The sequence below is a fragment of the Balearica regulorum genome, chromosome 14 (assembly GCF_011004875.1).
Source record: "Balearica regulorum gibbericeps isolate bBalReg1 chromosome 14, bBalReg1.pri, whole genome shotgun sequence".
Lineage (NCBI taxonomy): Eukaryota > Metazoa > Chordata > Aves > Gruiformes > Gruidae > Balearica > Balearica regulorum.
The window spans coordinates 15,848,859-15,873,010 of NC_046197.1; the positions used below are offsets into that span (position 1 = coordinate 15,848,859).

A 24,152-nucleotide genomic window follows, 5' to 3' on the forward strand; every position below is an offset into this window, starting at 1 on the left:
TGGTCTGTGGTACCGATATTGTACTTCAATGATTTATTTTTTCCCATTAATTTCACAGAGGCCTCCTAATATCAGACCCCGGCGGTCGTTTTAGAAGTACCTGCACGTGCCAGATATCTGGCAGTTCTTTGCAGGTATGCTTCACCGAGGAAAGATTAGGTCCAGGTTTGAAAAGCAGTGTACAAACACTTAATTACATTTTAGCTCTTTTTTAATGAGGTGTAATTAAGAGTCCCTGCATGTTAATTTTAGCCCTCTATAAAATTTGTACAAGTACTGAACAGAAATGTACAAATGCCCAAGTTTACCTTGGCAGAGTGCAAAAAGGAATTTGAAAGCAGATGGATCTTTCGGCAATTTTGCCCCATATGTATCACTGGTAAAATAGGAAAACCCTCTGTTTGGGCACATCTTTCACTTGTGCCAAGTGTCTTGATTGCTGCAGAGTGTCCTGTCCCACTCGGTGGGTTAGGGTGAGCTTAACTTTTTAATTCTCTGCACGGTAATCAGAAGTAACGACAATTACTTTAGAGGTTCAAACCAATCATAAATTTACTTAAACTACAAAAGATAGAGGCTTGGCAAAAGTCACAACAATGCTCAAAATTTAGCAGAACTATGAAAGGTAAGAGTTTAGCAAAACGTGTGACGATATTACCCTAATGTGCCGAAAATTAAGTTAGAGACAGAGTGGTAGAGAGGAGAAGAAAGAGGGAAAGAAAAGAGAGACACAGAGAGAGAGAGAAAAAGATATCACCACCCTTGGATCCAGCGATGTTCTCTGCTCGTAGTTGTAGTCTTCAGGTGGTGGGCACGCACCGAAAACTTATGTTTTCCCTTTTTAGAACCCAAAGTGCCCGCCCCATAGGCGGGGGTCTGTCATCACTGAGCAGGTGCAGTATGTGCTCAGGAATATTCAGAAATGTTCTAGAAATGAGTCGGTGGGTTGTGGGTCCTGGGGGTCTCACTGCCCCTCACAGCCCCCTCCCCCCTTCAGGGCTGACCAAGTGCGTGGTGATCCGTCACAGGCACATGGCGCACAGGGTGCAGATGGTCATTGTTTATGTGTTTCAGGAATAGAGGAGTGGTCTCACAAGACGTTATCCTGCCTCTGCAGGCTCCGTTCTCGGTCAACACTCCCTCGTCATCATCAGCCCATCCCTGTCCATGTCAAGACAGGTGTTTGTGACATTCGCTTGTTGTCAGGGCCTTACACAGAGTCACACGTAAGTCTCGGAGAAGAACAGAGCCCCAAAGTCCAGTTGCTGCTACCTGAATCTTGTCATTCTTGAGGTTTTGCATTTGTAGCCCCATGACTGTTCAGGCACAGGAGCTGAGCACTGAGAGCTCTGGCCGTAGCGAGTGACTTTGCTTTCCGAAAGGAAACGTTAGGAGAATTTTTAAGGTGTGATTTAGTTTCCCCCATGAGACAGAAGCAATAAAAAAGGATGGTGCAGAAGCTGAAGAAGTGTTTGTTTCTTCATTGATTCCTTTCCAAGGAAGTTAAAAAGGAAGGAAATTTGAATAGCTGCTGAAAGGAGAGTTCTGTTATCTACTTCTGTAACCCTTATTTTCCAAGGTTTGGCCAGTATTTATACATCTCTCTGCTGAACTGTATTTTTGGCACCAAAATATTGGTTGTGGTTTGCATAATCATGTGATTCACTTCAGTAGCTGCCTGCAGGAAAGCTGAAGGTATTCTTATTTAAAAAAAGCAATTAATTTTAAAGCATTATGCTAATTTTTAAAAATCTCTGCAAGATGTGGAAAAAAGCAAAATTTTGTTCACTCTTGAGAGATGCATAAAGGGACTTCGAGAGAGTCAAATTAAAAAAAAAAAAGGAGTTTTCAATTCCTGTGAGATTCAACTAAAATTACTTTTCCTCCAATAAACTATAAAAATTCAGTGGAAACTCTGTAAGAAAACCCTTAAAAAATTTGATAGAAAAATATTGACCTTCACTACTCTGCTATATTTTCTTCCTCCTCTTTGCCCAAGGTAGGAAGTAGCTACCAAGATTGTTTCTGTTGGAGCTGTGGTTAAGTGTTGCTACCTGTAGTGACTAGTTTTACAAATACAACACGCTTGTGAATGTAGAAGTTAGTGAGTGGATGAACAAGTTGGTTCATGACAAAATCATTTGGTGCCCATGAACGCACTGATGCATTTATATCCAAGGATGCGTTAGTACATTTAAAATTTTGTCTGTGTTAATGTTGGCTGATAAAGCGAAGACATCCCAAGCGTAGTGTGTCAAGGATCATAAGCCCAGTGTAAAACCAGAAGCCTGAGCTCTGGGAGCACACAAGTGTTTAAATAATCCCTTTCTTCACATGCTGTTTTTTTCCAAAGCAGGACCTCAGGACTAATTAACTTTCCTTATACTTCCCCTCTTCCCTCTGAGGTTATCCCCAGGGGTTGAAAAATGACATCTCCTTCTCATGGTAATTTAACGTATTTCTAAATGGGTATTAGCCCAAATGGAAACCAAAAATGGGTATCTGAAAATTCCTTAATGAATTGAAGTGGGCTGAAGTACTTCCCTCTGGTGCCTCTGGAATGGGCTGGTGATTTTGTGGAGAAGGAAGAAAAGCTGATAACCCAGAGTAAAAGGAAGGCAAGTGTCACATCTGAGGGTTAGAAGGATTGCATTTAATTTTAAGCATTTTTAGGAAGACAAAGCATGGGTGACCTGAAAATGTTCTCATAGCCCAGACCTATTTCAAACACACATCTGGTTGCTGGTGTGACCAGTTGGAAATACAAACTCATCATCACCTGCTCTCTCATGAGGCACTTTCATCCAGATTTCTTCTGGGCACCTAACTGAGGGACACCCCTGGAGATGCCACTGTGGGCTCTATCTGCTTGTGCTTCGTGGATTCATGAGAGCCCACGTGAAGAATGAGTGGGGTCCTCTATATAATATAAGCATGATGTGACATAGCCATACCTGGATTTTCAAAGAAGACATTGATTGTTTCATCCATCACCAGTCAAAACTTTCAGAGATGCCTTGCTACGTGTGTCTGCCACCACAGGAGAGTGCTCGGCAGGCCAGGGGTTAATTCTCACTGCAAGAAGCTGGGTCCGAAACAGTCTGCTGTCATGAGACTGAGTGGCCTCTGACTTTCCAAGACTTTCCACATACTGTAATTCTGATTGATGGAAGGCTGCTGAAGAGGTTGAAATATGGCTAAAAATGACAGTACTTGTCCTCAGGCTCTTCTGGGAGAGGCAGTGTATCTCGTTCTTTTGTGCTCCTCATTCTCCCTATCTCCCCTTGTGCTTTAATGTTTTCCCAAGGTTTGTTATTCCTGTAGCCCTGGGGGGAAGGTGGCTGTTTGCGTTTGGTTCTCGTGCTGCCGACTGGGAGATGCCGCGTCTGTGCCCACCCATGCTGCCCAAGAGCTGGTTCGGCTCCAGGAGATGAAGCGAGTGCCTGGTCCTGCCCCGCTGCCGGCTGATGGCCGCAGCATCGCTGCTTCGCTGTCCTCGGCCACCTGGCTCGCAGAGGCAGGCTTCTCCACCGAGCACAGATGCGAGGGAAGATGAAAAGCAATCACATTTGTCCGTTTACTAAAGCAAATCTAAGTGTTGTGCCATCTGTTCTGCAACTACATGAAACCCAGTGAGCTCTTTGGAAAAGGCAGAAAATATGTTCAGAATCTGGGGAAAAGATGGATGTGAAAATAAGATGCTGAGAATTGGTAGGAGCCTGGATGACACCAGAACAGGCCAAAAATAACAAAACAAAAACTTGAAGTAGAAAATACAAGAAAGAAAACTGCCTTAAAATGGGGGGAAATCCAACCCTCATTAGATTTTTCTCCTATATCCCACTGCCTTTCATGCCTGTATTCATTTTTTCACATCGATTCTACCCAGGAGAGCAGATCCAAATTGGTATTTAATAGTTCAGAAATGCTGTGATATAGCAGGAGCCCGCAACGCTGCACCCTGCCATGCTGGTGAGGGGGACCGGTCCCTCCTCGCTGATGAGAAAGGCCGAGCAGCGCGGGGTGATGCTGACTACCCCAGCCTAGCATCGGGCCTCCTCCGCCTGCTGCCAAAAGGCACAGCTGTGATCCAAAGCACAGCTGTGTGTCGTTTTTCAAAAGCCAGGAAGGCGAACTGCAGACTGTGTGAAAAATGATAAAATCTGGAAAACTTTTTAAAACAACCTTTATAGCTTTGTGAAATTCCTGCTTCCCCAGAGCTCAGATCAATCCCATGAAAGTCTAATTGCGTTAAGCTCCTCGTTGCACTGCAGCGACCGGTGCGGGCTGGTGGCCGTGCTGGCGGCGAGCAGCTGGAAGAGAGGGTTGTTCGTTGACCGACTCTGCAGCAGAGTAGCAAAGGGATGGAGCATATAATGACGTATCCCTTAAGGCTCCTGCTTTGTAAACTGAGAACCGCGATATGGTTGGAAGTGACTCTGATGCTGAGAGCCGCTTGGAGCGTGAGGTTTTGCTGGTAGGAGAGGAAAGGGTTTCTTCTTGTTCACGCTCTGGACTTAGCCTTCACGACATCATTTTTCCCATCTCTGCCACAAAGTTCCTGCGTGTCCTTGGGCAAGTTATCCAGTTTTCCCACATCCCGTTTCCCTAGCGAGGGATGGGGGATTGCTTTCCTCCGGCACGGTGCTGTGAGGCTCCGTAGGGCTGGCAGTTACCATAGAGATGAGGTACCTAAATAGAATTTGAAACCTGTTGAAGGAGAGCTATGAAACCCAACAGTGTTACCAAAAGAACAGCTCAGTTTTGGCTGTGTTGCGTGGGGCAGCTACAACAGGTTGTAAAACTGTCACAGTAGGTGTAAGTACTGTGAAACCGGGGTCAGCTGGAACATAGACTTGTAAAAACAAAAAGCTACCAGTACAAACTCAACCTGTAAATATGAAGTAATATCACTAGTTAAAAAAATAAACTACAAGAGATTTTTCTCTTTAGGATCCTCTGGACATTTTCAGTTGATAAAGTCTTTTGGTCTGGCAGGAGTCCAAGACCAAGAAGTCCAGACCTGCTTCTGTTCTTTCTGGGGCACCCTGGAGCTTCTGAGGCTCCTCACTGTTTGTATTAAAGGTCTTTAATTTGCTATAAGATGTCAGCTGGAGAATGAAAACCGTGGAGTTACCCTGTGATTTGTTGTAGGCAGAGGGAGGCAGGGGAAATCATGTTTTAATTTAATGGATACTCTTACTCTTTATTGTGGAATGAAGAGAAGACTTTCAGGTATTCCATATTGCACCATTAATTGTTTTCCTCTTTCTCATTCATACTAAAACAAATATTGAATGTCTTCAGTCTCCCTGCTGAAATAAGAGTGGTTTTGAGGTCCTGGTCATTCCCATTCAACTTCTTTGGAAACGTTTCAGTTTGGTTGTATTTGCAGGCATCCTGAATCCAGTGTTTTCAATGCAGCTATGCCACTGACTTGTGTAACAGAATAATAATGCCATCTGTCTTGTCTTTTTTTATCTCATATTTAAACATCCTTTTTTTCCCCTTTTTTGGTTGGTGTTTTTTGTTTGGTTTTTGGTTTTTTTTTTTTGTTTTTTGATGCTGGTTGACTTTGACTGTAGAGTGAGAGAAAATCTTCATTGAACTTGTTGCAATAGTCATCCATCCCTCACCTGAGTTGGAAGTAGCTAATTTAGGATTTTTTAAGATGTGTAGGTTGGTTAAATGCTCCTGCCAAAGCATTTTAGTTTTTTGTCAGTGTTAGTTTCCATTTGATGGCTTCCTGTGTGTTCATTCCCTGATCTTCCTGGATTGTCTCTTGGGTTCCTCATAGTGCTGTCTCTAACCTGAATTGTGTAGTTAGCAGCAAATTTAAAGTGGAAAAGTAAGGATTTTGTTGATCTCCTTTGTGATTTTTCAGAAATGTTAGGAGTTCATTGTGAAGCTCTGTGGCTCACTGCTCATATGGCCATGTCTTACCACCAGTGTTTTCATCTGGGTGGTCTGGGATGCACATGAGTTGATTGGAACCCCTATTTTCTGGATGAGGGATGTTTCACTGTCAGGCCCTAGATGCCCCCACGTCGCTGATGGGTATCCTCATCAACATTCTGGATGCCCTCAAGAAACACAGAGCAGCTAGGTTTTGCCCTGTGCTGGATATTTGTTACTCCTCTAGGCAGGACTTAGAGAGATGATTGCAATAACCGACATTGCTTTGAGTGGTGGAGCTGATACAGATGATCTGATAATTTCTTTTGAAAACTAACATTTTTTTTGCATTTATAAGGGGACATAACTGGCTTTCTTGCAATAATATATCCTCTGATCCAGATTCCTGGCTTGTAATTCTTCTGACTATATTTGGACAATTGACTTTGAGAAGTTTGTAAGCATTGTTGTTGGCTCAAGAGCTGCAAATGTTGTTTTTTTCTCTCTGCCTAGTAGTCTAAATTAATAATGTCTGTTTAATTATAAAGCAGTATCATGAGATTTACAGGCAACTTTAAATAAGAAAGACACATTGTTTTATAGAAGACATGTAAAGTATGGAAACCACCTCTTGAAATATTTCCTTAATATCTTTTGTGGTAGTAGTATTGTCCAAATAAACACATGCCACTTGTAAACTTACCAGAAGGTGTGGTGGCCCTAACCCAGCTCTACTGATGTGAATATACCAGCCCACTGATGTATGGTATGTAGTTTTATTTCTAGTAGTTCTGAAAGATATACAGGCTGATTTATGCTTCTTTCTTTGCATTTATTTTCCATACTCTCTTGTTTTCAGAGACTGTATCCTTTATAGGCTCCATTTGATCCAGTGTATGTTGTGTCCAACTTCTGACTATCTAGTTGCTAGTTGCTGCAAAAAGGTCAGAGCTTCATTTCTTTTTTTTTTTTTTTGAGAAAACAGGAACTTTTCTTTTAACTTTTGCCTAAGAGTGTAGGTACGTTTGTTTTCCAAAGTAAAATATTATTAACAGTCTGCCTTCTATTTCAACACTTGCTAATTTTTCATGCTTCTGTAGTTATTATCTAGCTGTGGTTGTATCCTTTAGAGTTTTGTGCATGTGAGTATTTTAAGTTCTTTTGTGCTGCTTGGAGTTTGGTGAAAAGTTTATGGTTATTGGAGCCATAGTGCAAGGAACAAGCAGAGGGAACATTCTTGTTCTTCAATTCAGACAATATTAACTTGTTTTATTATTAGCTGCAGCCTTGGAGGGAGTGGAGGAGAAAAATATCAGGAAAAGTACAAACTGCAAAAACCAAAAAACTGGAGGTCCTTGAGATGAGGGAAGGACAAAATCACATGAACCATACCGTGTTGGACCAGAGGTCCATGTAAGTCCTTACCTTGCCTTCAAATCTGGCCAGTAGTGAGTGATTGTCTTTGGTGTCTTAGCATTAGTAGCCTTCTGTTTTCTTAGTAGACACTTCCTGTGGCAAGGGGTTCCAAAACTGAAATGTGTGTTATATGAAGCCGTACCATCATCTGTCAGGCTTATTGGTCTTTGTACCCAAGTTCTCTTTAGGAACTCTTCTTAGAACCTGGCTTTGTATTTTCATTTGCACTCAGTCCTCTAGTTCTGAAGCTGTTTCAAGCAAACCATGACACGCACAGTAGCTAGACTGTTTCATTTCTTAGTTTTGTCAGGATGAAGTCCTGTGACCTCTTTATTGTAGATTTTATTCTATAACCTCCTCTTCTGATTTCTCAGTTTGAGGCAGATCTTTTCAGTTCAACCTTAGATTGGCAGAGCTCCTGCATAGGGGCCTCCTCCAGGTTCTCCAAGGTGACCATGTTTTGAAGAACCTCATTTAATTTTGCTGTTATGGTACTGTCTCTGAGTGCTCCTTTAAACCTGGATAATCTGTTTGCCTTACAGATACCCTGATGATTTTTCAGCTCCTGATGTATTTCAGAATGGTTTTATGATTAGATTTTATGCTTCTTGCAAGTTATTCCTCAGACTCTCTTTTGGCTTGCCTTACTGCGATTTTACCTTTAATCTGCCAGTTTATGACCCTTTCAATCTTCCTACCTTCCTAATTTGGGCTTTTTTTTTTTTTTTTTTTTTTTGGTAGGATGCCTGTATGCTTCCAATAACCCTCCCTTGCCTTGCTGGTTAGCAATGCTGACTTTCATTTGCTCTTTCTGAATTTGTTTGGCGGATGGTATGTCCACTTGCTCTGGGCCTTCAATTCAATGCTACCTGCAATGAGGTTCTCTTTTAGGCACCCATTTTACTCTTCTTTAACAAGTTTCTTTATTCTTACATAATTATCCTTTCTGGAAGTGAACATTGCAGCAGAAATATTGCAGATTTTGTTGCTCTTGCCAGGTTATCAAACACAAACTAGATGTGGTCAGTGCTACTGAGTGTTCTTCAACAGCAGCCATTAACTGCACTACTCACGCAGTCGAGCGCTGCATCCCCTTTGCAGGGCTTGGTCTCAAGAGCTTCATGAAGCAATCATTAATGATACCTAAAAATCCATCCCCAGCACTACTACTGCCCAAGAGGGTATTTGCCCGGTCTCCATAGAGGTTGTAGACACCTTCCATTACTATGTCCTTCCCGCCCTGTAGTGCTTCTGTTCTCCCTCAGCGTATCTCCGTTGCTGTTGCTGTCCTGGTCAAGCAGTTGACAGTATCACTCTATACTGTTCTTTTCCTATGTACAACTAGAAATTTAATCTAGAGGGATTCTGGATTCTTCTTTGACATGGTTAAATGATTAATCTGAGTTAATTCTAGACTCTCTTCTCCACTGGCAGGCTGATGTGTTCCTGTGTGCTTCCTATCCCGCTGTTACAGTGTCCCCAGACTGTCTTCTTTTCACTGAGTGTCTGATGTGCTCTATCAGTACACATCAAACTTGCCCTTCTGTACTCTCCTCTCCTTTTATTTAAAGTACTCTTTAGAGACTTTCCAGCACACAATATGGTGATGATGCAGGAGAAACTGATCTCTCCTGTACATACTTTATTCATTCCAGAGTTTTTCCCAATGCCTGGTGAATCCAAACTCCTGTTTCCATATCCACTGAATCCACAGCTCATTTTCCTCAGCCATGCACTGTGTTTCTAACTTGCCCTTTCATCAGACTGGGAACATTAAAACAATCCCATGATGAAACTCCTGGTTTCAACTTGCAACTTGAAATTCAGAACCTCTGTCCTCATGCCCACGATGTCCATGAGCACCAACTGCTCCCCAGTGCTTCCTAAGAGACCTCTAGACGTGCTCTAGCAGTCAGGTTGCCATATGGATGCATATACATTGCCCTTAAGGAACGGTATTCATTTATTTGAGAGTGCACTTTATTTCACTTATAGCGGTGAGGCTGTTGCTTCAGGTGTCTCTGGGTGGTCTGTCTGGCTTCTGTTTTTGTGGCTGGCCTGTGAAGTTAGGGATGGAGAGCCTCCAGCTTGTTTCCAGCTACAACCAAGCTCCTCCTGCCCTGAAATTCCCCTCTGTCAGGACAGGGCAGAGCCTTGGGACAGGCTGGGCTCCCTTCGCTCAAGCAAGGGGCTCGCAAAAGAGGCCCAGCACGTGTTTGATTTTACTTTTCCAAGGACATAGGTCACCAGCTACTGCTGAATTCCCTGAGCCTTGTTTGGCTTGTCAGTTCTTTATTCCCTCCTCTGCAGAAGTCTGCTAAAATTTGTATTGTACAATGCCTAAACCTTGTTCCTTGAACTGTAGGTACTAGTGCAATGTAAAGAATAAGAAATGTTAATTTAAAGATCTTTAAGGACAAGCTTTTGAGGGTTTGTTTTTTTTAAGCGGCATAAGACTGCCTATAACATTGCAGGCTAAAATTTCTATTGGAGTTTCTTTTTTTGTTTGTTTCTTGGTATGTCCAAGCTTTTCTCATCAGTAATTCTTATTCTCTCTATACTTTCAAGTCTTGGAGAGTTATCATATGCCTCCCTTCCTCTTTGTCATATAGACAAATAGTGCACATTAATTCTTTGATTTAATCCTTCTTAATAAGCCTGTTCCTCCAGGGATTAATTATTTTAGTTTCTGTACTGAATCTTGCACTTTGTTGACATCTTGTACTGGGAGCCTACAACTGAGTGCTGTATCAAATTGAAAGCTCATCTCTCATTAGTTTTCCATGCTCTCATTTGGATAACCCCTTTCCAGGTTCATTCCTCCAATATGGGGTAAGAGAAAGAAGGTTAAAATAAGCCTGTCTGTAGGATGTGGAAAGGAAAACAAGTCTCAGCGGTAGGAAACTTTTGGTGCTTTTCTTTCCCTTCACCCTTACAGGCATCCGGTTTAAGTAAAACTTGCATTTAGCAGAGAAGGACCCTATCTGATTTGCAAGCTATGAGTAGCTGCGTTGGTCACACCTGGACCTGTGGCCAGATTTGGGTTTTGAGTTGTTGCATGGAACAGTGTGAAGGGGGTGTGAGATTCTCTTTCCCAGGTGGGAATTTCTACCTGCTGGGGGTCTTGCTTTTACTGGAGGAGGTAATGTCAGAAGCTGTGGACCAGGGAGACCTGGTTCCACCAAGGTGCACGTCTTTCTAGGATGATGATTTTGGGGTAAGCTTCCTGAACCTGCTTACTGTGGGGTTGTGTGGGCACTGGGGCTGCTGTCTGAGAAGGGGTGGTAGAGCATGGTGGAGGAGGAGGAGATGGGAATGGTCCAGGCCAGAGCTGGCTCCTGCTGCCCTGCAGCTTGCACTCTGCAGCTCACGCACTCCTTTGGAATATGAAATGTTGCTGCAGTGACATCTTCCAAAGGGAAGATTCAGGATTTCTACAATGTAATTTTAAATTACTTCAAGTGCTAAGTTTCAACTCAGATGAATTTAATATATTAAACCTCTTTTAATATAGTAAACCTTTTTCTCCAGTTTATGGTCTGCATCCTTTTATCTTGTTTACCATAGCAAAGACGTAGACTCTGTTTCCTACCCATTTATGGATCTGAGCCAACCCTGCTGCATTCAGGATGAAGACTGTTTTTGGGAGGCTGCAGCGATGCTTTGGCAAAAGTCTTTGGCCTGTCTTATATAGAAGGTCAGACTAAACTGCTTTAATATTTATGAATCCATTTATGAATCCTGGCCTTGAGATTTATGAATGTGACACCCGTTGACTTCAGTGGGTGGTGATTTGTGCCTTAAGCAAATATATTTTTGAGAAGAAACTTGTGTAGCAACTGTCCCATTTTGAGAGAGTTTGAGCTGAAGAGCTTTCCAGTCAGACTGGTTTTGTTTTCTTGCAGAATGTCAGTTTGTTTTTATTGCTGAGGGTAGGACTCAACTATGCATTTTGTCAAAGTGACCTCAGAAATGCTTTATTTCAAATGGTTCCTTGTGTTAAAATTGGGAAAGTTAATCCTTTTGGATCTTGCTGTTAGCAAATTCATGGACTTGATGTTCATGCTTTTCCTCCCTAAAAGATTAAAATTGAGAAACTCTGTTGCAGGGCACTGCAATTACTATTCCCTGCTTGCAACAACAGCAGTCAAGTTTACAATCCCCTGAGTCTGCAAGATCTGCTGCATTTATCATTTTCATTCTTAACAGCTATTTAATAACTCACCTCTTTCCTCTTTGGAATTACACATACCTGTGGACATCAAGCCTAGAGACTTTCCAAAATGTTTTTTGCTTATGCATTATTTTAGGTAAAATAACTGCTGGTCTCTGTTTAGAAAGCTACAGAATTGTAACAGTTCTCGCAGCTGAACTCTTTGGAAACGAAGTTCCTGCAGCTGGTGGTGGAGGCATCTGAAAGGTGGAAGCCAACCTGGCAAAGGTGCGATGCTGTGTCCCAGTTTAGCAGCTGCAGGGAAGTCTGCTCTGAATTTGCCGGCTCCCAAGACAGTTATACTTTACAGGCTGTAATCTGTGTTTCCCGCAGATATTCATTTTGCAGAAAGCCACGTTTTTGTATGTTACCTAAACCTTGTGAAAATGAGATTTACCTCTTGTGACCTGCCAGGGTTCAGGGATGAGCGGCTGCTAGGATGGGGCAGGTTGTGGGGGGGCAGAGGCAGGAGATTTCCTGAAGAGAAGTGGTGCTCAGGTAATGGCCCTGGCCTCCTGCACTGCTGCCGGCCCTAGGCAGGCACTGAGTGCCGGGGGTGAGAATTTGGTAATTTTCTTGTAAAGGCAGAGCAGTTGGAAGCAATGTTTTTAGTGGTGTCCACTGGTAAAAGCCAGGCACTGTGGCCAGGACGTTTGTCTTGAAATCTGCTGGCATGGCTTTGTGAAATCACTTTAATTGTGTCTGTTTTCTTGATGGTTTAGTGAGAATGAGACACAGTCTGTCTCACTATTGTGTCTCTTAAAAACCACAAAAAACCCCTTTTGAGATTCTGAAATGAGTTATACCATACAAACACAAGATTTAGGTCCAGATTCCCATCTGCTATAAACTAATGCAGCTCTCTTAACTTCAGGTTATATCGGCTGCAGATTTGTCCCACTGCTATTATTAATCGCACCTGCAATTGTGTAGTGACTAAGCTGGGCTCCAGGGACAAATCTTTATTTTTGGTAGCAGTGGAAGCATATAGATGCATGAATGGAAGGATATCCATCCTCCCTTGAGCTACAAGGACTGTACGAAAGCAGCCTGTCATGAAAGCACTCTTAGTACGAATAGCTCTTGTATGGTGCTTTTCATTAGTCGATCTCAAAGTGCATTAAAATGTGACCTTATCCCCGTTCTGCAGAGGATAAATGGGGGGCCTAAGTAATGTGCAACTTCCATAGGGTTACCAAGCAGGCTGTGCCTCTCTGTCAGTCTGTCTATGTAATTCCTATGTGTATACATAATTATTTCCCCCTCTTAATTTTTTGAGGATATGTGAAAATAAAGCAACTAAATTGCCAACTGAGTTGAAAAAAAGCTGAAAAATACTCCTTTAGACTAACAGTGATGAAAATATATGTGCTCAGTTAAAAACTTTCTTTTTCTCCCCTTCCCCATCCCGCCTGGGACTGAATAAATCAGTGTAGCTTTAGGGCAGCAGCATACAGCACAGTGAGTGGCAAGATGTTCCAAATGTTTGCTACAATTCCTTCAGTACCTCCATTCGCTGTAAAGAAAGATGTATTTGCAGCATTGCACAATGCCTCCTCTGCAATGCTTCAGTAGTTCGAGGCGTGTTCTCAAAGGATCAAATGCAAATATGACATAAGAAGCTTTTTTTTTTTTGCATTGTTATCTAGATGAATGAAGCTAAATGGAAATAAAACACCAAGCACATCTGTTCCTGAGTCAATATACTGTATGATTGGGAATGAATACACTGCAGAACTGAAAATGTTGAGAGATCTCACATGGGCAGGGATGAGTTTGGAAGGTCTGTGTTATATCCTTCTGCTGCAGACTTTCTGGGTGATCTTGCTCCAGTCGTCGGAGCTCCTGGAGCATCAGATCCATTCTAATGTAATTGAACTAATAATATTTCCGTACTTGACTTCAGTGTTGGGAGGACAGATCTGTTGCTGTTTGGAAAAAGCATGTTCCTGTGGTTCTAAGACCTAGAGAAGGATCATAATAAAAATAACTATTGGAATTTGCTTTCAAGTTCACTGCTGAAAGTGCTATACTAGTGCTAGTTTTGGTCAAATGCATAGCAGTCGTGTATTTAGAGTACAGGCACATTGATATAAAAATAGAATAAGACCTTGTCCAATATGCTGTCCTACAAATATAATTTTTTCTTTCAAGTCATCTACAGAGTATTTTTGGCAACTATACAGTGAAATGCAAATCTCCTCTCTCTGCTTCTCTGTGAATTGATTGTTGGGAGGATCCCATATTGCAAATTCCCCTCTGGAGGCTTCATTGACATCGCAGGCAATGCAGGCTCCTTACCCAGGCACTGAGGTTAAATATCAGACAGTTTGAACCTCCTTTTGGTCTCAATAAAATCACCTGAAATTCAGGACTGTATTTAGGATTTGTTCATGCACAGGTATCTCATGTGGCTGGTTACCTTTTCAGAATCAAATACTCAAAAAAATAGAGCTCTGTTTACAGAAATACTGTTTCTAAGAGTTTCTGAAACACTCTGTTTTTGTAGGTTACTGCTTTAATTAACTAAGCAGCCATTTGGATTTTTTATATTAATTTCAGGTTTGTTCACATTTAATTTTAGCTTCCTGTCTGTATCATGTGCTTGGAGATTGGGAAGTAAATCTGCCTTTATATGGCAATGAGAAACTTTGTAAAGCTGTACTAATGAGGAAGAAAATGAACATTAATTAAACTTGCACTTACAGGATGGGCTGAGGCTTTGGACTCCTGAAGCAACAGCTAGATGGGTTACTTCATTACAGCCTAGAACAGGGAGCTGTGATGGGAATGGGAATGAGGAGACAATTAAGTCACTCACCAAGTGCAGAGCCAGCGAGACATTTAATTATCCACAGGAGCTAACACTCTAAAACCTGGAGTTTTCTGTAGAGCTAAATATGCCTGGCAGTTTTTCTGTCAAATTAGACTTTTAAAGAATGCCTTTAGAAATGCAAGAGGGGTTGGGGATGTTGAGGAGACTGAAGAAGAGACCAGTGCCAGTATCTGTAGATCCTGTGGGCCCTGAAAGCCTGGCAGGTCTTCGGGGATGCACAGGAGCCCTGTTACCCCAAAAGAGATTAGTGGAGCCGTAAACCCCGGTATGTTGCAATGGACTAATTTGTGGCTTATCAATGCAATTCTTGTCTTAATTAAACAGGATAGTCACTCTCTGCCTGCCTTCTGAATTTTTCCTCTGTGGCTTTCACTTCTAAATAACCACCTTGCTAACCTTAGCAGAGGTTTTGATTCTCTGAACTGCAGTTTCCTTTTGATTAAGTATCTTCTGCTCTAGTCTTTAATGCATATTAATGACTCCTAAGCTGTGCTTGACTTGAGTAATTTGCAGATGGGATCTAAAAACCCCTGGAAGGAAGGCCTGGGGATGTCCCGCTTTGGGAAATAGTGGGATATTGTAGGCTTTTTACTACAGTTTGGTGCATTCCAAAGGCAAACACTTTTTCAATTAATTTATATTTTTATTAGTCACAGGACACAGTCACTGCCATCATTATTTAGCAATATTCCTGTATTCACTTCAGTTTCACATTTGAAGTCCCAGAAGAGGAGGGGAAGAGGTAATAGTTAGCTCAGCATGTTTTCCAGAATTGGAGGTGCTTTCCATGGCAGATGCTCGTTCTGAATTTCACAGCACATGTGTGGCTGCAGGATGGTAGTGGAGGGGAGGCACTGCTAATCTGTAACTCCTGGAAGTCCCGCAGTCCCAGGATGGGCAATAAGCAGTATAGGACGGAAAAAAACACTGTTGTGAGCCATTACTTTTAAGCTCTTATTTCCTGAAAGTGCCTACTGTTCCTCTGTTCAGAACTTGGGGAAACTGATAATTGAACGACTTAATTCTGCTTTCACATCCCCTGGAGTAAATGTCCAGAAGATGGCCCAAGAATTTTCTGAAGTCCTTCTAGTCTAAACTACGTTGAAGGGAAGACGCAAATTCTCTGGCATCCAGAGGCATTCTGCAGGAAATTGCAGCAACTTTAACGCTCTCTGTTGTCATCACGAACTTGGTGGTTGTCTGACAGTCGCGTTGGCATGCCAAGCTTGCGCGAGGGTGACAGCATCCATGGATAAGAACAGGACTGATGGGTGAAGGGCACAGGCAAACCCATGCTGCCAGAGCGGTGCCTTGACACCGCTTGTTTGGCTGTATGCAACACTGGTGTTGAGTAGATGACTAAAAGCAATCTCCCTTTCACGGTGGCTTTTTGAGGGTGTTCTGATTAGTATCAGAAAAAATACATTAGGCAATTTATCTTGAGCTTTTCACGTTCAAAGCACTTGGCAAAAAAATAACAAATCAGTCCTTGTAATTATCCTGCAAGACTGTTGTTAGGCTGGTGCAGAGGTGGAGAAATGGAAGTAAAGAGGTTAAATGTCTTGCTCAAAGCAGCAAGGAAATGTGTGGTGGAGACATTCAGGAGCCCCACGTATTTCTTAATGAATCATTTATAACTGTGGGTATATTATTAGGCAGATGGCTTGAACTGTGGATTGCTGTAGGAACTCTGGCTTGCAGTCTAAATGAATTTTATTCTTAAAGTCTTAAACAGCCATATTTTCTTATTTTTATTTCATGAGAATATGTTGGCTATTTCAAAGACTGTGTAGGATATACAATATATAAAAATATATAATTCTTTTCCTATTCAAAGACACAGTAATTCTTTCCTAATACTTCCGACCAAAAATAATCGATGTGTTTCTCAGGACTAAAGAAAAAGAAAAATTCCAGTGTAAGAGACAAAGTTATTTTAGTCCAAGATTAAAATGAAAAAAAAAAAAAAAAAAAAAAGAAAAGAAATTTTCAGCCATGTTTAAAGGTTAAATTCCTTCCTTTCTACACTCCAACAGCATTAGGGAGGATACTGCCATGGGGATGTACAGAGTGGTGTCATGTCTATCTGAAAAGCAAAGTGGGAAAGAAGAGCACCTGATAGATGGCCTGCTATTTAGCAGTATTTGGTGCCACATGAATCCCCCTGTATTCAAAAGAGCCAGAGCAGGCACAATGATCCGCAGGAAATGTCGGCGTTTGACCACTGGTTTTATATCTTGGGAACCGACATTCAAATATCTCTTCGGTTTAGTCTTACAGTCTGTCCCAGGGTGTCACCTTCGTCTTCTCAGGAAGAATCTTCACTCTGAACAGATGTTTTGTTTTCCAAAGGCCACCATACCCTGGAAGCTAAAGTTCACCTATAAAAGTTGTTCTGCTGTCTAATCAGTTCAGCTACTGATTGTAGAAGTTGCCTATCTGTTAAATATCTTAGAAGATCTAAATTCCTCCAAACTCCCATCAGTAACCCCTCTGTGTACAGCGTACAGCAGCGGTTCCTCCAGGATCCTGAAGTACAGTCTGCATTTTAAACTAAGTCTGGCATTAGCTGCTTAGTTAATAGTCGGTTTAATAAATCTAGAAATACGTATGAACATATGTGCCACCATATAGCTTACTTGCAAAAAGCAAAATCACATTTTTTTCACATGGCAGTCAATCTCTCTGTGTATTTCTCCTGGGCATATGTATGGTGTGCGCATCGTATTCAGTGCAGTTGAGCATGCAAATGCTTGTTTCTTCTTGTTCTTTAATTGTGCATTTCTCATAAAAAGACTTCAAAATTTCTGGATGTATAATATTTAATATCGAGAAGAAGTGTGTCTGTATACAATTAAAATATACATTAAACGGAGAATAACATCAATTCTGAATTTTTCATGTATTCCTTTTTGCAGTAAAAGATCAGTTGCTGTCTCTCTGGGTTCAGCACTTATTTTCTTGGTTGTCTTTGCTTCCTTGAGCTGCTGAGCCTGTCTCACCTTTTTTGTGTCTGATGTAGAATCTAAATTAGATAAGAAGAAACAGGACAGGATTTCAAATTCAGTTTCCTCTATACAGGCAGGATGGCATCAGTTTAAATTGCTTCGATATAATTTTGCTTCTTTAATCCTTCCCCTTCAATCTGTTTTTGTATACATTATATATATGAAATCTGGGACTGGAAATCTTGCCTAATGTAAGTTAAGACATGACAAATGAACTTGACATTTTTCCAAGGAGGGAACCAAAGAACATACTGTATTTATAGCAGTAGAAATATAGTTTGCTGCTTGTAGAAGAAAAATATGTGTTGTATGAGAACTTTAGTGCTGGGACATGAGAAGAGTGTTTAGATGATACTTGTTTCAGGTGAGAATACTGGGTTCAAAGAAGCCAAACTGGTTTTCCTGGAAACTTGAGGTAGGGCTTCACCCAGCAGAGGATTTAGGCTCCCAGAAGCTCAGATACCAGGGTGAAGTGTATCACAGTGTTCTCCTGTGCCCAATCTGAAAGTCTGGTGACTCCAGGGCCATCAGTGGGCAGAGTGGGAAAGACCATGATGAAGGAGCTTCTGAAGGTTAGATCTGGGGCTTCTGTCAATATTCTAAGCATTTTCTTTCACATTAATGGTAAGACTTTCTGTTTATAAGCTAAGAATTTGTAAGTTCTCAAACACAGATATGCAAACATATGCAGAAAAATTGATTCAAGCCAACCATCTCTGCAAGCCAGCTACCGGCTGCCGTGACCTTCTGCAGTAGGGCAGGACTGCAAGAGGAGATAAATACAGGTGATCCAAGTGCCCAACTTGTTTCACCTGCATGAAGATGATGAAAAGACTTTTTCTTTTTGAAGTTTTCAGTCTTTATGAGGGTTTCCCTGAACACAGTGAGAATCACTTGGGTGAGATGTTCCTTTGAGTGGCTCTGTGGAAGTGCAGATTTCTCTTTATTTCATACCAGGGTATCTGGTCCAGTCTGAATAAGTTTTTATCTCTTAGCAATGCACTACTGACACCTTTTTTAAACTGGTTGTGGCTAATTCTTGAAAGAGTATTTTGTCAGTGGAACCCTTTGTGTCAAGGGGGAAATAATCACAAAGCTTAGTTGCCTGCATGGAAGACGTAGTACTTTTCCGTCTTGCTTCTGAACAGAAAGGATGACTCTACGTTTTTTGACTATTGAACTGCACATCAGGACCAGCTTTTGGCACTGAACCGATCCTTTATTTAGCAGAGATAGTAAACACTGGAGCGGTCTGGCACTGACAGATAGCTAAGGTCGTAGTAACTGTCATTGTAGCTGGTTTCTAATGGAGGGTGTATTTCCTAGACAGATTCTTAGACCTGTACTTTGCTCATGTGGTTTGAGGAGAAGTCCTTCTGGTTCAGGTTTGTACCTTTTGTCCTTTCTTGTCAAGTTGGGGAAAGATGCTTCATTTTGCTCTAATAAAGAATTCACCTGGTTTCCTCTCTGCATCCTAATTGCTCTCCAGAGAGCACTAAAGTGTGCTTAAGCATATTGTAACTGTTTACTCACAACGTCTGCTGTATGTACAGTAACGCAAAATGTTCGATCTCTGCCCTGTCGCTGCAGGCTGGCATGATTCGCACAGACAAGGACGAGTTCTTCATTGAACCTCTGGAGAAGGGGGCCCAGGAGGAGGAGGAGGGAGGAGGCAGAACGCACGTGGTCTATCGCAGAGCTGCTGCTAAGAAGCAGCTTCCTACCGAGAACGCGGATACCCTGTATCAAGGTAAGGCAGAGTTGTTAATGCCAGCTGATGTATGAAGTGTAGCTGAAGGCATGAAGCCAATGTGATCTGCGATCTCTGCCTTTTTTATCCTTCAAAATGGAAATGTGTTCTCCCTCTGTGGATGAAAAGATAGGGAAGAGTTGAACGCTTTGCCTGGGATAAGCAAGCACTGCAGCAGCCAAAACCATCTCTAGGATGGTGGAACTGTGCTTTAAAGAGTTTGGCTCCGGAGATAGCCAGCATAAAGCCGTGTGTCCCACTGAGTCCCTGAGTCAGAGCAGAGGAAGGGGATGGTGGCTGGAGCAGCGGTGCAGAGGCGCCTGTGCGCGCTGGGGACCAGTAGCAGTGCTGGCTTTGCAAAGGCCGTGTTGGAAGGCTGCAGCAAGGGCACACCAAGGCTGACATGGTACATGGGCTTCTCATTGATGGTGTCTTTGCTGGGCTGGATTTAATCCCAATGGGGCAATAATGGTATCTTCAGATACGAACACAAACTTTCTTGGTTTATTTATGTGTTACTAAGTGTGGAATTCAACGCACTATGTATGTGATAGACGATGATGGAATAACAGGAGCTAAACATAAACAACAGGTCTATGTAGTAGTTTCTCTTTCTCTGGTAACTGCTTGGATGTTGTACCTTTTTTTGCTGAACAAATAAAGGAAGTAAATCTAGTAAGTGGATGTTTTGACAGCTGACGTTAACACAGATTAACTGGGTCATTTGAGTGGAAACGACAAAACAGCTACATTTTTGTTCCAAGTGTGTGTACCAAACTGCAGAGTTATTTCCCACTCATACCCTAGTATTATCTTATTGCAGTAAAATACGTTTTTAAGTATAAAACAGTGTGTTAGATTTTCCTTTGTAGAAATCTTCCCAGCAATCCCCATCCCTCTCCTATGCTACCTTAATCATTTTCAAAAGACAAAGAGTATGGTACCTGTTGTAAAAACTCTACCATCACTCTTGCATCTAATAACGTCCAGAAATGACTCGGAGGAGCAGATAGTCACAGAGATGGGGCACTGAAATTAGGGCCAAGTGAATAATATAAATTTCTCAATGTTCAAGTTGGAACCGGGGGAAAAAAAGGAAGCAAACGATAGCACTCAACTAGCTCTTTTTTTCCACTTTGGCCATCAAAATGACCCATGAATTTTTGAGTGACGCAGTGCTGTGTTAGGCTGTTCTGGTTGCCTTTGTACTCATTCTGGTGCAGAGCTGGGGGATGCAGGAGTCTGACTGCCACAATCCCAGAATCGTTAGGATGGAAGTTGCTCTGTTAGTAGATGTTTATAAAATTATTGCAGTGTTGGAAAATATCAGCCAGTCACTGTGTTTCCTCTTAAACAAAAGAGACTTGGTTTTATTCACACCTTATGGCAGTTTGGATAGTAAATATTCCTCAGGAGTAGGAGTTTGGTACACAGAATAAGCATAAATTGTAGATCAGCTCCAGTTATTGGCATGAGGTACCTGCTAGAGGAAGGCTCTGACAGCAGCATCTGAAAACACCTCTCTGAAACGCAGCGCCGTGCTGCCTGGCTTCTCGTGGGGCCGACAGCGGGGCTGCTCGTGGGCTGCCCGCCGTGACTGGCAGCAAAGCCACATGTGGTGCGCGATGCCACCGACTTCTGCGTCTGTGTCCCCTCACCTGTGCTGTGCGCTTGCGTAAAGACTGAAGTTTGTAGGCTCTGCTACAAAGGCACGCAGTGATAATAGCCATCAGCCAACACTATGGGATTAAAAAGCAAAAGCGAGGCTGAGCTCCTGCACGCCAGGCTGAGGTGTAGCCCTGGCTGTGTCGGTGATAGGTAGGAATAGTTGTGATTTTTCATATTTCAAATTTTAAAATAAGGAAAAATACTAAGAGTAGTAATCTTCCCCTCCATCCACCCTCTTTTTATTTTTAATATTGACTAAAGGTTAGGTTTTATTTTGAAAAAAAACTCCACTGAACTGTACAGGATTTTTTGCCATGAAATTCTTTTTGTTTTTAACAAAGAAATTGAATGGCCACTACAAAACTGATCTGTTCTCCTCTACTTTTTATTAAACCTGGCTTCCCACTCCTGATTTGCTCTAGGCAACAGGCTTGGAAAGGACATGTTTTCAGAAATTGTAATTTTATTTTCCAGTTTGTCTTTTTCCAGAATGCATCCAGTTTTGGTTAACAAATGTCAAAATATTTAGTGACTGGGGGTTGATAAACACGCTGTGCTGCATGTTTCCATAGTGCTCTGAATTAATCAATGGGCTTATTTAGGAAATACTTTGTAGGGCACTTTCAGCATGTTGTATCTATTTAAAAAAAAAAAAAAAAGAAAAAAAAAAAGAGGTTAACGAAGAGCACTCCCCCTCTTCCACCATCCCTAGAGACAACTGCATTGTTGCCAAGTCCCATAAATTTACATGTGATGAATTGTAACACTTGGACTATTTTTAAAGGTCCAGCCTCCAGGAATCTTATGAATATGTGATGACTTTCTTTTTTTCTCTAGGTGAGCTTCTGGCTCTTTTAACTGTTGATAAAAACTTTGTAGTTTTTGACTGTGTAAATATTGTCAAGTAATGAGTAACACAAAGTATATAGTATTCCATAATTTTGAAGACAGCATCTTTCAAAATCCCATGATATGTTAATTTAATCCCATGATTTGGGAGGGGATTGTGAGTCATGATTTTTGAATGTTTGGGTTTGGATAGATAGATATGAATTCCTTCTAAATATTCCTATCTCTGGCACTCTTTTCACAAGAAATAGGACAAGCTGTTCTCTTCCCAGTGAAACAGGAGATGAAGGAACTGAAAGGTCCATGAACTTGGAGTTGGGTGGGTCAGTCGTCGTTCCGAGGACTTGGGGCTTGTGCTGGGCAGTGGTCGTGCTGGACCTTACATGGTGCAAGTGCTTTGGGATTTAGTCCCACAGTCGGTAGGTCTGACAGGATGCTGCTGTCAGGGAAACTCCCCAGGCTCTTGCTTGCAGAAGCGGGGCTGGGTCTGTGGAGCAGAAGATCCCAGCTGGGCACAGGGGACCTCCTGCAGTGCAGGGCATGGGGTTGTGCAGTGCTGGGGGGGCTCTTCATGCCCCCCATCTCCACACAGGAGTGAAGAGCTCTTCGTGCCCCACGTGCTGCCTGGGCAGGTGGTCTTGTTTAGTCACCTGAGACTTTGGGGGCAAACTTGCTCTAACTTTAGTTGTTCTCATAATGAATCTGTGCGGGGACATAGTCTCCTAAATGCAGTTCTTCTGGATGGTGGTTTGTTGGAGATCTCGGTACCCCAAGTCGGTGTGCAGCTGCCCAGGCAGAGAGCTCCAACACGGAGCTGCAGGACAGGAGGAGAGAGGTCCCTGAACCTGGTGGGCAGCTGATCTTCCTGAAATGACAACTAGGACTAGCGGAAGATCCATCAACTGGTTCTGAGGGTGGATTCATGCATAAGAGAAGAAAAAAAGGCATTTTCCCAACTGTGGAAGTAAATTGTAGATATGCTAACAGGTACAGTGAGGTGGACCTGACAGCAGGGTTTTTCTAGCATTTTCCATATGCTAGTATCTCTCTCTTATATTACAGTAAGAGAAATTGAGATTTTTATTCCATCTGTTTAAAAAACATAAACAAACAAATCCCACAACCTCCTAAGCCCTGGAGAGATCAAGGTATGCATCTTCTTTTATGAAGGCTCTGCTGACGTGCTGCATTTTCAGAAATGGAATGTGCTGGGAGAGAACAGGCATGAAACAAGTGGCAGAGCTGTAGTCTGATTTCAGACCGTATCAGGTTTGCTTTTGCGTTTACATAAAACGCTATCAGAATATTGGGAAAAGTAAATACTTGTTTTGGCAGCCTGAATCATTGTGTTTTGACTGGTGTAGGATTATCCGGTGTTTGCGAGAATCACAGACTAAAGGGTATTTCTACCTGGTTTTCCCCTCTCAAACAATACTATTTATTAATGTACTGGAAAAATGTAAGCATCATATTTTAGGCAAGTAATAATCTGCAGCAGAGTAGTACTGTGAAAGTCTGTGTGACGTCACTACAAATCAGGCTAATTGTTTTGGAAAGAGAAATATTTTCATGTAGTGGTTAACGTATTGCAGGTATGGTGGGAATAAACCCTATTTTTTCTGGCAACTGCTTTTACTACTTGCATGGATATAATAATTTATCTTCCTCTAGATAAAAATAAGCAGCCTGTTGAAAATATTTTAATATTTCCAGTTGAATTCCTTCTTACAAAGATGAGAAATGTTGCTTGACAGCAGTAAAACTTCCTACACGATAGAACCAGAATTAAATAGGCAAGCTAGAGGAGGTTGGTTTTTTCCTTGAAACTGATGGCTTTTTGCTTAAATGTTCTTTAGATGTTAAGTGAAGAGATGGTAAGTATTTAATTAATGGTTATGGTGAGGTCTGGAAAACCAGCTTGATTTTTGTCTCTAAAGACAATCTGATTATCAGGCTTGTAAGCTTTATATCACATTTCCCCAGCTAAATTACCATGTCTGTTACGTTGATCAACTGAGGGGAAATGATTATACTAAAACTTCCTTAAGGTTTGCCTTCTCTCTCAAAATCATTGTCTAAATACGCTGCTCTGAGTTTTATTGTATTGCTTGACTGATGAAAAACAGAAACTCGGCTTTAGTTGACAGTTTTATTTACTGTGCAGATGAAAGATGACCTTCACCAAAAACAGTTTATTACTGAGGAAGACAACAAGGTAACTCTCCAAATGTGCCTAAACCAGGCAGACTGTTGTTTCTTTAACTGCTAATTAAATCCTTTGGAATGGCTAAACCCAATCTGACATGAGTCCCATCACAGATGTACTCTGGGCTGGCGGGATGGACGGAGCCACAGCCTCTGCTGGAGATGCGTGACCCCTTCCCAGGGCAATACTTGGGTTTGCTTGCGGTCAAACCTTCAGAGGGGTGGTGGCTTGGCACTGAAAGAAGTGATCATTTTGTGTGACACTGTGATGTACTTTTGGGGGCAAAAAATGTCCTTTATGTTTTTTAATGT

The 24,152-nt window shown here is 42.0% G+C and overlaps 2 protein-coding genes across 5 annotated transcripts in view; both read left to right on the top strand.

The window, feature by feature from the left end:
* The window catches only part of HNRNPH1 (heterogeneous nuclear ribonucleoprotein H1), a 301,642-nt gene that overhangs the window by 160,516 nt on the left and 116,974 nt on the right, over positions 1-24,152 (top strand). The gene's annotated exons all lie outside the window — the stretch shown is intronic.
* ADAMTS2 (ADAM metallopeptidase with thrombospondin type 1 motif 2) overlaps positions 1-24,152 on the top strand; it is a 264,477-nt gene that overhangs the window by 127,814 nt on the left and 112,511 nt on the right. For all 4 annotated transcript variants that reach the window (XM_075766937.1, XM_075766936.1, XM_075766938.1 and 1 more), the window contains one exon: positions 18,959-19,118. In XM_075766937.1, the coding sequence (XP_075623052.1) occupies positions 18,959-19,118 (160 nt within the window). The remainder of the gene's footprint in view (positions 1-18,958; positions 19,119-24,152) is intronic.